Raw genomic sequence first — 13,973 nt, forward strand, 5'->3', positions numbered from 1 at the left:
TACACTATATATAGTTGACCTATTTCTTAAAGTATTTAAGAAACAGGCATAATCATGAAAGCATACTATTGACAAATGAGGCCAAGTTCAGGTGAACCCTGCCAGTCAGACATGAACACTTTACAATCATTCCAAACACCAAATATAGTTGACCTATTGCTTAATTATAGTATCATATAAACAGACAAAACCAGGAAAACTTAACATTGACCAATGAACAATTGGTTGAGATCAGATGAAACATGCAAGATGGACAATTTCACCTTACAATCCTTCCATACTCAAAATATAATTGCCCTATTTCTAGTATCTGAGATATTGATCAAACCACAATCCAATGAACCATGAATAAGTTTAAGGTCAGATGAAACCTGCCAAACAGACATAAAAGTATACAGGAATAATTTTGGATCATATTGATTTATATAGGATCCAGGGGCGGATTCAGGTGGGGGTGTGGCGGCTGAAGAAAATGGTGAGTTAAAAATAAAACTGGTTTTATAGCTAGCTAAACCTATATATAGGTTTAAACTAGATACTCTAATGATAGTCAATGTTGGTCAAGTTCAAATAAATCCTGCATGTGACTGTCAGAGAATTTAATAAAATATGAATTTTAAGGAGATGTTTGGTATCAGAGAGACAAGTAAATTGTATTACTCATACCTTATAATGGTTTCCTATTAAAAAAAAATCGTATTTTCATCCATAAAAATACGGTGTACAGTTAAGACTCTTGGATGTTCTCTGTGACTGTCCATTGCAGTCGTTGATGTATGCTTTTTAGTAAAAGCTTTAGATTGCTATAAAAGTTTAATTTTAATATCATATTTCTCATTTAAAGTTTTGGGCAAAATTCATTCTTACACCATCCTTTGACAAATTAAAGAATAACCATAGACATACATTCATTAGTAGGAACTGAGACTACTATAACACATGTGTTATAGTAGTCTCAGGTAGGAATTTCAAAATGGAGCTTTATTCTAGTGCCTTCACAATACATCCTTTGATCTACAGTTGAAGAAAATACACCAGTTCAATATCATATCAAGATCCCTAATTTTTGTGTGTTGTTACTATGTTTCTCATTGGCATACTTTTATTCATACGAATTTAACTGTCTCACAAGATAAATTGGATAGTATAAGGGATTTTATCAGAGCTCATAAAACTCAAACAAAACAAGGAAAACTAATAATACTTTTAATTGTAGTGTTAAAATGTAGTGTAAATATTGAAAATTCAATATTCCGTGCAATCAAATATGCATATTTAAAAATCCAAATCCTGTACCAAAGCACCTGTTTGCAAATTTTTTTCTGTGGAATGTTTTACATCTTATGAATAAGAATATATAAATTAAGACTAGATTGGCCCAAAACAGACTAATAAAATATTTGGAAAGCTTTAATTTTTCTTCTTTTAAAAGAGTTGTCAACACATATTTACTCCTTGAAATGATGTAATTGTATAGCAGTTAGGATTGCTGTCATTCCTGAGGTAATATGACCGCATTTGTTTATTATTTATTCTACATTTAATAAAACCACTAGCCATTGGATAAGCTGAGCAGACGACCAATCAAAACGCTCGATAGGAATACACTAAAAAATGGCTGCGCCCTGTGAAAGAAAATTGGTACGGTAGTCCATTTAATTTTATAGCTATAAATACGTTACCATCATTAAATCTAAATTCTGTATGTAACCCCAATTGCGTCATAGGTCAGATGGAAAATCCCGACTAAAAATAAACGTACTCTCACTGGTCCGGACATTATACCCCTGTTTGCCCATATTCTCCCATAATAATAATAATAATAATAATAATATTTTATTCAATAAAATATCAAGCATATGAGTTAATACAATACTCAATATATACGATACATAAAGACATTACTAACACATACTTTGTAAAATATAATGGTATTTTATGAGTGAAGATAATCTTTAACTGCATGGAAAAAAAATTGCTGATATTTTATCAGGGATAACCCATGAAAGCTTTAAAGCTTGTTTCCAATGGGGTCCCTTCATGTAAACGGCTTATAGTTTCGACATACAAAAAAGATATCACACAAATTAATATGACATAAAAAATTCATATAAGAATAATTTGAATAAAAAATGAGTTAAATAATATAAAAAGAAGTCTGATGAGGCCGCACTATAACTTTTGGTCAAGTACTCTTTAACACTAATTTTGAAATCCTTTATTTTCTTTATTTTTTTAACATTATTTGGCAACATATTCCAATCTTGTATGCCATTAAAATAAAATGTATCTTTTTGTTGACTCTTTACTGGTGGAACCCAGAAGTTATATTCACTATTTCGTGTGAATTGATGATGAAGATGTCTCACCTTTGTAAAATTTGTATACATATAATTAGGACAATGATGGTAATAGATATTATGAACATGGTTTAATCTCAATTGTTTAACACGATTTTCAATATTAACATAACCAATACTATTCAATACATTATGGTCAACTTTTGATCTATATCCAGTACATGTATTTTTATAAATCTAACACATTTGTTTTGTAATACTTGTAACTTATCTTTATATTTTTTGCTGACACCAGCATACCATGCAGAACAGGCATAGTCAAAATGACATTGAATTAGAGCTGTAACTAAAGTCTTTCTAGATTGTTCTGATAAACATTTGGCCTGTCTGTATAGGAACTTCAATCTTGAATTTATCTTTTGAATAATATTATTTAAAATTTTTTCTCCAGAAAGAGAATTATCAATATTCAGGCCTAAATATTAGACACAATTTTGAGATGAAATTGTGTGATTATTACAAGTAACATCAAAGTTACGAATTTTAGACAATTTACGTTTTGACCCAAACAGAATAGTTTCTGTTTTCCCCAAATGAAGTGAAAATTTATTATCGATAAGCCATTTGCTGCAAGATTCAAGTTCCTTACCCAGTTTCTCAGATATAACTTCTGGGTTCTTATGAGAATATAGTATGGTACTATCGTCAGCATATAATAAAATTTTACAGTCTTTACTTATACTTATAGACATGTCATTAACATAATATAAGAATAATAGAGGTCCTAAAATACTCCCTTGTGGTACCCCACATGTAATATATCTTAAATCAGATTCAGTACCATTAATACTAACTTTTTGTTGTCTATTACATAAATATGATTCAAACCATTTAGTACATTTGACACCCATTATTTGTAGTTTGTTACACAATATATGATGATCGACCGTGTCAAAGGCTTTTTGCAAATCTAACATTATCATTCCAGTAAAGAGTCCCTTAGCAGATTCATTTTTAATATGATCTAACAAATGAATAAGACATGTATCTGTGGAATAAGCAGATCTGAAACCAGATTGTAAATTATAAAGTAGATCATTTTCTACCAGATATTTCTCAAGTTGTGAATATACTGATCTTTCAACAATTTTAGAAACAACTACTAAAATACTAACTGGTCGATAATTTCCGACATCCAACCTACTATTTTTCTTATATATAGGACACACTCTAGCTGTTTTCATCTCATCAGGTACTATGCCTGAAGTTATCGACAAATTAACTATATATGTAATTGGCTTTGCTAAAATACTCGAGCCATCTCTTAAAAACCTTGATGGTATTCCATCTAATCCAGTACTTTTACTTGGATTGAGTTGTTGTAAATGTTTAAAAATTTATTCTTCAGTCACAGGTTTTAATTTAAAACTCAAATCGTTACACTTAACAGTGTTATAAATTTTTTTAAATATGTCTGTTTTTATAAAAAATTTTAAATATGTCTGTTTTGATATCAAACACTTTTGGAACTGGTGGTAATTTTGATACTAAATTATCCGCTATAGTTGTAAAAAAGTTATTAAAATAGTTAGCCACTGTATTTGTAGAATTATCTGCAAGCAGAACAGCAACATTCCCATTGGGCTATTCCAGATATAATCCATACCCCCTATACTGGCTATAGAAGGTACATGTTGTTTGTGAAAAAATCAATGGAAAATTCTGGATGTGATTCAGAAAAAAATCTGGAATTCCATGTCGGTCCTATAGAAGGCAAATAGATAAATAAAAATATTCCATGGAAAATTATCATAAGATAAGATAAGATAAGATAAGAAAACTTTATTTTGATTCGGCATAAGTTAAAAGACACAACACAAGCTCTAAGGAGCTTTTGACCGAATATAAAAACATATACATAACATAAAAATAGTCTAATTTGACATATAAAACAACCTGTAATACAAAGTTAAATCTCACTTACATAGCATGCAATAAAAATTTAGCAACAAATTTAAAATGAAATAAAACATGCTAGACCAGAGCAACTATGCAAAAGCAACATAAATAATAAACATCTCAAGAATTATCTGCAAGCAAAACAGCAACATTCCAAACCGTTCCAGGACTGAACAAGACTTTTAAAATGTGAAAAACTATTTTCAGTCCTGAAATGGATTGGAAGGCTGTTCCATAAAGTAGCGGCAGCAAATTTGAAAGATTTTTTACCATAACGGGTTGACTTTACCTGTGGAACATCCAGAATATTTACATACCTGAAAGAATACTTAAATTTTTTTACACTCACCAAATTTTGTAAGCACACAGGAGCTATATTATTTATAATCTTAAAAGTTTCTAGAGCCATTGTTCTAATCTGTATGATCTGCAAGGAGGGCACCTTAGCTTTAAGTAAGAGGTCCTTGTAGGGGCTGGTAAAATCCTCATATACAAAACGGAGTGCTCTTTCCTGCACCTTTTCTATTTGCATTTTATTCACCCGGAACCACGTGCACTCAATAAGTATTTTTGACTCTGATTCCAAAGTTGAAATTAATAAATCAAAATCTGGAGTACAGAAAGACAGAGTATTGTCATCTGCATAGTTATATAAACTACCATTTTTAACAAAAAGAAAAATATCATTTATAAATATCATGATTATGCTGTTGTTTTAAGAAAAAATTCTGGAAATCCAAGTATCGCAAATTGTGAGGTCAAGTGTTGCAGATTCCCAAATAGCGATAAGGTCTATTGACTGTTAAATAAAGATAATTATAATCATTAATAACTGTTTAAGATGATGTATTACAAAAAAAACAAGCTCTAATGAGCTTTTAAGTCATCTTATAACTTTAAAAACAATGTCATGAATATATAAGTTGATATAAATAAGAAGATGTGGTATGAGCATGATGAGTGCCAATGAGACAACTCTCCATCCAAATCACAGTGTATCAATTAAAAAGTTAACAATTATAGGTCAAAAACATAGAGCCTAAGCTCACACCAAACAACAAGTTATAAAGGGCCCCAAAATTAACTGAAAAACCAGAAACAAGAAACACATATGAACCAGTTACATGTACCACACCAACAAACGTCAACCACTGAACAACAGGTACCTGACTTAGGACAGGTGCATAAAAATGCAGCAGTTTTAAACATTATAAGAGGAGCCAACCTTCACCCTAACTGTAGTGTAACATACAATATAAAAAAAACCACTATAAAAATCAATAAAGATCAAAAAGACATTTAAACAAAAACAAGTAAGCATACACTGAATGAACAGTTTGATCTGAATCATCTACATGTATGATACAATATAAACAATATTAAAAAGTATATATGCTTCATGAAAATGTTTTATCTGGAAATTTAGTGTTGAAAGTTGAATTTGTCTGGAAATATTTATTACCAAGGGATATTTTCTTGGAAATTTTCTTATTATTCTCATTTTTTTCCCTGGAATATTTTTTCGAATTTTTTATATATATTCTGGAAATTATTGGCGACTAAGAGATTTTTTTCTGGAAAACCAGAGGTTTTTACAGATTTTTTTTCTGGAATTCCTTAACCTTCTATAGGGGGGGGTATGGATTATTTCTGGAATAGCCCATTCAATTTCCATCTCGTCTGTGACATCGGTCACACAAATTATTACAGATTCAACAGAGAAGTGTTTGGGTCACTACCTTTAAGTCCCCCCAAACTACCAGTACATTGACCGGAGTTTCGACAATGGTGTCTGGTAATGCTACCTATCCGACCCTTTCACAAGGTTCGGCCATGCATTTTGAGGGGGGGGGGGGGGGGGGGGGGGGGGGGGGGGGGGTGGTACCTACGTCAACTTCGGTGACTCATACTTTATCTAGGCCTGTTAATTCATCGGGTACTATTGGTTCTGTCCCAGGTACAGCTATGGGCTTGAACTTGCCAGGTTCTAGACCCCCATTATCCTATTGTGGGTATATGCTTCCCAACTCGGGCACCTAACCTTTACCCTCATGGTCTCAGCCACCTTGGCCACAGTCTTACCCTTATGGTCGGTTTATGCCAAACCAATCTGGTTTTTGGTCTTATAGGGACAATTTCTATGGTTCTGGGGTAGCTACTGCTCCACCTTTAGCTCCTGCTCCACCGTTAGCTCCTGCTCCACCCGTAGCAGTATCTTTGACTCCTGCAGTAGCTCCTTCTACCACCGTACCTGACTCGAGAGCTCAATCTTCTAGCTCTTCTCATGGTACTCAGGGTTCTGATCATGCATCATCTTTGGATGGTTTTCAGAAGTTACTTTCAGACTTTGGTGAGTCTTTCAAGGCTGAATTTAGTACTCTATCCAGTCATATGTCTCTACTGGAGAATAGAGTTTCTTCTCATCAACCTTCTCCAGTTAAGTCTGTAGAATACAATGTATGATGAGAGGGAGGATGACAAGCTTTCTGTTTCCCCTGGGAGTCATGAAAGGGCTTTCCTCACTGATGAGGATGTTGAAAGTTCTTCTTCTCCCAAGGTATCAAAGAGGGCCCCTGAGCCTTCTTCTAAGTCAGCTTAACAACCTCCCACCAAGGAGACTGAGGATCCTCCATCCTTGAAGGACCTTAGGGATAAGGTGTATACCTTGATGAGGGATGAAGCACATATCCCTTTTGCCTCTCCTTCCAAGCCGAAGAAACCTTCAACTTTTGAAGCTTCCTGTGGTATTTATCAGGATACTGTGACTTCTCACAATTCTTTTTCTGAATCTGGCCATATGGCATTTGCTTTACAATTTATTAATGAAGGTATCGCTAATTCTGCTAGTGAATAGGTTGCTAATAACAAAATCTCTGGATTTGGAATGTCATCCTTTTCTGATCAGGTTAAGTACAAGGATTTTGATATCTTTGATTCTTCACTGGGTAGACTTGTTCCCAGTTGTGACAAATCTCTTTCATCTTTATTGGGAAAAAAGCCAGTAGATGGTCTTCGTCCCACTCAATCTGTTTTGTCAAAGACTGAGAATCTCCTTCGTAGTGCTTCTCAAGTTCTTGGCACAGCCGAATATTTGCTTAACAGCGAAGATTCGGTTGTTCCAGCAGAAGTACGATCCTTCTTACTTCTGACAACTGGATAAAGCTCTAGGTTCATCTCAGTTGCTTTTAATGGGTTCTATTGCTAATTGCACCCTATCTAAAAGAGCAGAGTTTCTTGAAAACATTTCTGTTGCTGAGTCTTTGAAAGATTCTTTACTGAAATCTCCACTTACTGACAAGATGTTAAGTTTACCCGTACAGCGGGTTCAAGAGGAACTCAGTAAAAACCCTCCTCCAGTCAAAGTTAGTGTACAAGTTAACAATGGCAAGAGGTCGGCTAATGCTACATCTAGTTCTACTAGTACTTCTGCTTCTGGTGGTCCTCCTTCTTCTGCTAAGAAAAGGAAGAAAAACTACGGCAAACCGCAGAACAAATCCCATAACTCATGTAAAAGCTCAGGTAAGCCTTCTGGTGGTTTTAAAGGTCCCAAGAAACCTGGGTCTAATACCTAGGTTCTTGCCCCCTCGTACGTTATTGACAGCTTCCCCAGGGGAAAATTTACAACAAGTTCCTCAAAAATCAATACCAGTAGGGGGGAGGTTAAGTTTTTTTCCTAAATCAGTGGAAGAAAATTACCTCAGACTGTTATGTGCTGTCAATAAATCGAGGGGGATTAACACTTCAGTTCAAGAACCCACCTCCTCTGTCTGCAGTTCCGATAAGTTTGTCTCATACTCAAGACCCAGTCAAGTATCAACTTCTATCAGTAGAAGTGGACACAATGTTACAAAAATCTGCAAAAGAGGAGGTGTCGCTCTTAACTCTGTCTCCAGGATTTTATTCCCGTCTTTTTCTGGTTCCAAAGAAGACGGGAGGAATGAGGCCAGTCATAGACCTATCTATTCTGAACAACTTTCTTATTGTTCCCCATTTCAAAATGGAAACCAACAGATCAATCAACACAACAGTTGTAGCTTATCTCAAGAATAGGGGAGGAACTCATGATCATTCACCTTCTCTTTATCAGATAGCCAGAGACATTCTCCTTCTGTGTTTTCAACTCCAGGTTCATCTAGTGGTGAGACATATTGCGGGGCACCTCAATATTCTAGCCAACACTCTATCTAGATCCCTTTCTCCAGTTAACACAGAGTGGGAACTACTTCAAGTAGTTTTCAAAGCTGTGACTCTTCATTGGGGGTCACCTCAGATAGATCTGTTTGCGACCAGTCTCAATCACAAACTTCCAACATTGGTGTCTCCGGTTCCAGATCCAAAATCTTTTGCGGTAGATGCAATGAGCCTATCTCGGAAAGGAATGTTCGGATACGCCTTCCCTCCTTTCAGGTTTCTCTCCCCAGTACTTCAGAAAATAGCAGGGGAAAATTGCAAAATCAGTTATTGCTCCAGCTTGGCCGAAACAGTCTTGGTTTCCAGACCTTCTGCGCCTATCATGTGCTTGTCCTCTAGTTCTACCTCTAAGACCAGACCTTCTGTCTCAAATCAAGGGCATGGTTCTTTATCAAAATCCAGAAAAACTTCATCTACACGCCTGGCTTCTCTCATGGTTAGCCTCAGAAAGAGAGGTTTTTCTGAAGGAGCAACCAAGCATCTCACAAAGTCTGTCAGAGACTCCACTAGCATTGTCTATGATGCAAAATGGTCAATCTTCTCAGATTGGTGTAGTGAGCGGGAAATTGATTCTTTTCAAGTCGCTGTACTACAATTAGCAGACTTTCTAGTTTTTCTTTTTGAATCCAAAGGATTATGTCCCTCTACTATTAAGGGATATAGATCAGCTATTTCAAGAACTATTCATATTTCTGGTGGCCCAGATTTTGGAAACAATGAGCATATTTCTCTTTTGGTTCGTAGTTTTAGTCTTGAAAGACCAAGACTAAAAACTTTAGTTCCTATGTGGGACCTTGGAACAGTTTTATCCTTTTTAAAACTGCCTCCTTTTGAACCAGCAGATACAATAGATTTAAGGTTTCTTTCCTATAAATGCTGTTTTCTTTTAGCTTTGGCTTCTGGACGGCGAAAGAGTGAAATCCATGCCTTCTCTATTACTGATGCTTGCCTTCGATTTAATAGGGATAAATCTTCTGTTACTCTTTTAACTAATCCTGCTTTTTTGGCAAATAATCAGATTCCGGATAAGAGTGCAGAATCAGTCGTGATTCATGCACTCCCTAGCGATTCTATTTCTGTACTTTTATGTCCAGTAAGAATCCTTTCTAGTTATCTAGATAGAACGAGTAGTTTACGTTCTGTTTCTAACTCAAGACTCTTTATTCCTATTAAAAAAGGAATCTCAGACATTTCTGTTAAAACTATTTCTACTTGGATATGCAAATGCATATCTTTAGCTTATGGTTCTTCTAAGGCAGAACTTTTGAATAGTTTTAATGTTAAAGCTCATGATGTTAGGGGTATCTCTACATTCTGGGCTCTGTTTAACAGTGCATCTTAAGAAGAGGTACTGTCTGCAGGTTTCTGGAGAAATGAGAACTCTTTTATCTCTCATTTCCTCCAATCTATGGCTATTGCCGAGAGTTTATACTCTGTTGGACCTATAGTTTCAGCACAAAGATTGAACTTTCCCCCAGTTTCTTCTGTTACAGGGGATTCAGCTTTATGTTAGATTCTGTTACTCAGAATTTATGATGGTAACGTATTTATAGCTATAAAATATTCAAATTTTAAAGTAAATTTGGATTTTATTAGATAAATACTTACCATCCTAAATTATAGGTCCCATCCGCCTCCCCTTCATCCCCTTTCCTTACGTTTCTGTCTTGAGGAAATTGAATGGGAGAATATATGGGCAAACAGGGGTATATGTCCGGACCAGTGAGAGTACGTTTATTTTTAGTCTGGATTTTCCATCTGACCTATGACGCAATTGGGGTTACACTCAGAATTTAGAATTTATGATGGTAAGTATTTATCTAATAAAATCCAAATTTACTTTAAAATTTGGATATTTTCATACGCTTTATCGTATAATTTATTCGTAAGATAAGAACTACTTTCTCACTCACTACATTTCAATGAATGATTTCTCAATCTATGTATAATCAAACAGAGTTTAATAACATCAAATACAATAGTCAGTACCAGTTACATCAAGGAACTGTCCCTGGGCCTACTATACACCCTTTTAAATATACATAAATGATTTTCCAGAATACGTCAATCACAGCAAATTACGACTCTTTGCTGATGATAGCATTTTATACCGTGAAATAACATGTCAACAAGATTGCACAAAACTACAAGCAGATCTAAATTTGGCTGCTAAATGGGAGGCTGTCTGGCTCATGGCCTTCTATCATGGATAATGTGCAAGACATAATAGTGTCCTGTGAAAAAGTGTCCACCTGGACAGTTTTTCATAGATTTTTGGTACTAAATAATGTCCATTGCCATGAAATATTGTCCCTCAAGTGGACAGATTTTTACTGCAAAAGTTATGAAATAGTGTCCACCCACAGGACAAGTTTTCATAGAAGTTGCTATTAAATTGTGTCCTCCACAGGAAGTAATACAAAGGTCATTTAAAAGTTTTATTATTCTTAGATTTTAATAAAATCTGAACGATTGATTAGAAATTGATTATTATACAAATATAAACAAACAAATAATGGATGGAAGTGAATATAGAGACATTTAAGTTCTAAGAAATACCCAGCTAATGCTAATGACAATAAGAAGGAAGTGTGTAAAGTATAATATCAAATGTGACGAACTTTACTATATTTGAGAAAAAGGCAAAAGAAAATATAGAATTTTTGGTATTAAATAATGTCCATTGCCATGAAATCTTGTCCCCTAAGTGGACAGCATTTTACAACAAAAGTTATGAAATATGGTCCACCTACACAGGACAATTTTTCGTAGTAATTGTTAATAAAAAATATGAATAAGAAGATAAGGATAGTATGAGTGCCAATGAGTCAAAGTACTGTAACAATGTATTAAAGTTTGCAATTATAGGTTAAAATACGTCCATTAATAACAAGGCAATGGATATCATTTAATACTTTAATAATATCAAAAAAAATTCTGTCGGACATAATGTCCTGTGAAAAAATGTCCACCTTATTAAATCCTACAAATGCACTGTTCTAACCAATGTAACCATCACACAGAAAAAGAAACCAATTAAACACAATAACAATGTAACAACTACCATAACTCCAGTAGTGTTACATCCATGATAAACCATCTTCAATGGCCCTTGCTGAGCGCCGCCCCATAACCAGGCTGATTATGTTCTATAAAGTCATCAATGGACTCCTTGCAATTCCATCGCTAGTCCTAATACCAACAGATACTAGAACAAGAAAAGCATATAACCAATCATTTCGGCAAATATCCACCTCAAAAGAAAGTTACAAATGGTCATTTTTCCACTTCTCCACAACACAAAGTAACTTAATAAATATTAATGTACCGGTACATATTTTTAATCACTTGTCTTTTTTTCATGTAAATTTCACTATATGATATATCAAGTAATCTTCAGATTAAAAAAAGTTTTGTTGTGTAACTATTACAATGTATTATTTGAATATTTTTAATCACATACTCTGTGTATGCAACAGTTCGTAATCTTCAATCATACGAAGCTGATAATATATATCTGAAGAAGAACAACAACAAACTAAGTACGCTGTTGTTTTCATTTGCAGTTCTGCGTTTTGCATTTATTTTTTAAATTGTTCACATTAACTCTTTTTGTTTGTAGTGTTACCCACTTTCTCAAAAAAGGATGATTTTTTAAGAAAAGTAAACTCTTGAGTATGTGTCATGGTGCTATAAGAATCTGAATATATATATTGTAAAATTTGTTATAGATTGTATTCACTATTGTAAATACAGACATGATTGTATGGTGCTAAAATAAACATGTTTTGATAGTGAAACAGTGGTACATGTATTTCAAATGGTGCTTTGGAAAATAATACGGGAGAACACTGCTGATTGGTTTGTAAAAACAAATTCAGATATTTAAATCAAATTTTACTCTGGACATGCTCTGACACAGGGCTAATGGCTGATGATGCAGACTGATTCTTATCATACCCTCATTCTGAAGACAGCTGGAATACTGTTTTACTTCTGTCTGTTTGTTCATATGCCCATGATATTTTTGTCACATTTTTCTCAGAAACTACTAATCAGAGCTTGCTGAAATTCGGTATGGGGCTTTATCACATTTTTCCATGGACCTACGTATACAAATAAGAAGCTCTTGAAATTTGTTTTTGGTCTCCATGTGAACATGCTATACAGCATGTACAGTGTGATGTTGTTTCAGATTCATCTCACATCAACTTCCTGTTTATAGATACTTACATTTTTTAAACACATAATTGCCATGCATGAAATTTTTGTTGCATTTATCTAGGGAACTACAAATAAGATCTTCCCCCAAATTTGTTATCAGACTTCATGTCAGTCATGTGTACATGTATATGCTACATTATATATGTATTTACAATGCATGTGTGATACATTTTTATATATATTGCTGTTCAACTTCGTGTTTACCCAATACTTAAAGAGTGGGTATTTTTCATTTTCCAGATCAACAGATAAAGTTATAGAAATCTTTAAGATGGTACAAATATCTGAATACAATGGATTCATTATTAGTGATTATTATGGCCTTGGTTATTGTACAGTCATCCAAAGAAAACAACCATTTAACTGGAGCCGAAAGAAGTCCTGGTATACAGAGACAGACACTAAGCTATGTAGTCAGTAATGTAATGAATAGAAATGTTACATATCAGCCAATAAGAATTAAAGTGGTATACAGAGATATGTATTTTGAATTGAGTGTTGAGGATAGAGAGAGAATAATTGGGGTAGTTATCAAGGCAGTGGGGAAAATATCACAGTTACTATCTGGTAAGAAAATTAGGGTTTAACTACCATGATTACCATGAAAAAATTATATACATGTAGTACAGTTCAAAAATAATTTTCTGTTTTAATGCTGAAATCTAGACATTTGGAATGTACTAACTTGTAGTGGTACAAATTAATATATGATTGTCAATGGTACATGTACATGATAGAATCTTGGCCTGTTCACTAGTAATAGGTGTGAATATGCTGTGAATTCAAAAGTTACTGTCAGTGATCTTTTCTATAAATGTAAAAATGCAACCTAATAAAAACCACAGTAGGTAAATTTTAATGTAGTTTATCTTAGTGATCTTCTACTACAAAATGTAGACTGCATAGAAATCTCAATTATTAATCTTGCATTATTTTTCTGTTATTGAAGATTCACACTAATGATTGCATACATTAAATGTTCAGTTTACAGTAAATTCCCACTAATGTATGGCTAAGTATCAAACACTTAGTATTACAATTTTTTTATTTTTTTTTATTTTATGTGCAGTGAAGGAGTGAAAAATGAATATATTTACTGTGGGTTTTTATCATGTTTATGTAGCTTCTAAAGCTATTGAAACTTTCCATTTAAATGATTTGATAATACATTTTAAATTAATGTTTTAGTTTTTCCAGTTCAGAAGCCTATTCTGTTAAAAAGAAGTGGATGTCATAAAGAATGGACCACAGGACCCAATAAAGGAAGGTAAATATCAGTTTTAATGTTGACTGATTATT

At 33.9% G+C, this 13,973-nt stretch overlaps 1 protein-coding gene across 1 annotated transcript in view; it reads left to right on the plus strand.

Moving 5' to 3' along the window:
- The first annotated feature begins 1,513 nt into the window (after window positions 1–1,513).
- LOC127732691 (ciliated left-right organizer metallopeptidase-like) overlaps window positions 1,514–13,973 on the plus strand; it is a 29,611-nt gene continuing 17,151 nt past the window's right edge. Inside the window, exons 1-3 of the mRNA XM_052241866.1 lie at window positions 1,514–1,641; window positions 12,915–13,241; window positions 13,863–13,941. Coding sequence (XP_052097826.1) covers window positions 12,968–13,241; window positions 13,863–13,941 — 353 coding nt within the window. The 5' untranslated portion in view covers window positions 1,514–1,641; window positions 12,915–12,967. The remainder of the gene's footprint in view (window positions 1,642–12,914; window positions 13,242–13,862; window positions 13,942–13,973) is intronic.

This window comes from Mytilus californianus, unplaced genomic scaffold (assembly GCF_021869535.1).
Source record: "Mytilus californianus isolate M0D057914Y unplaced genomic scaffold, xbMytCali1.0.p SCAF_26, whole genome shotgun sequence".
Taxonomy (NCBI): domain Eukaryota; kingdom Metazoa; phylum Mollusca; class Bivalvia; order Mytilida; family Mytilidae; genus Mytilus; species Mytilus californianus.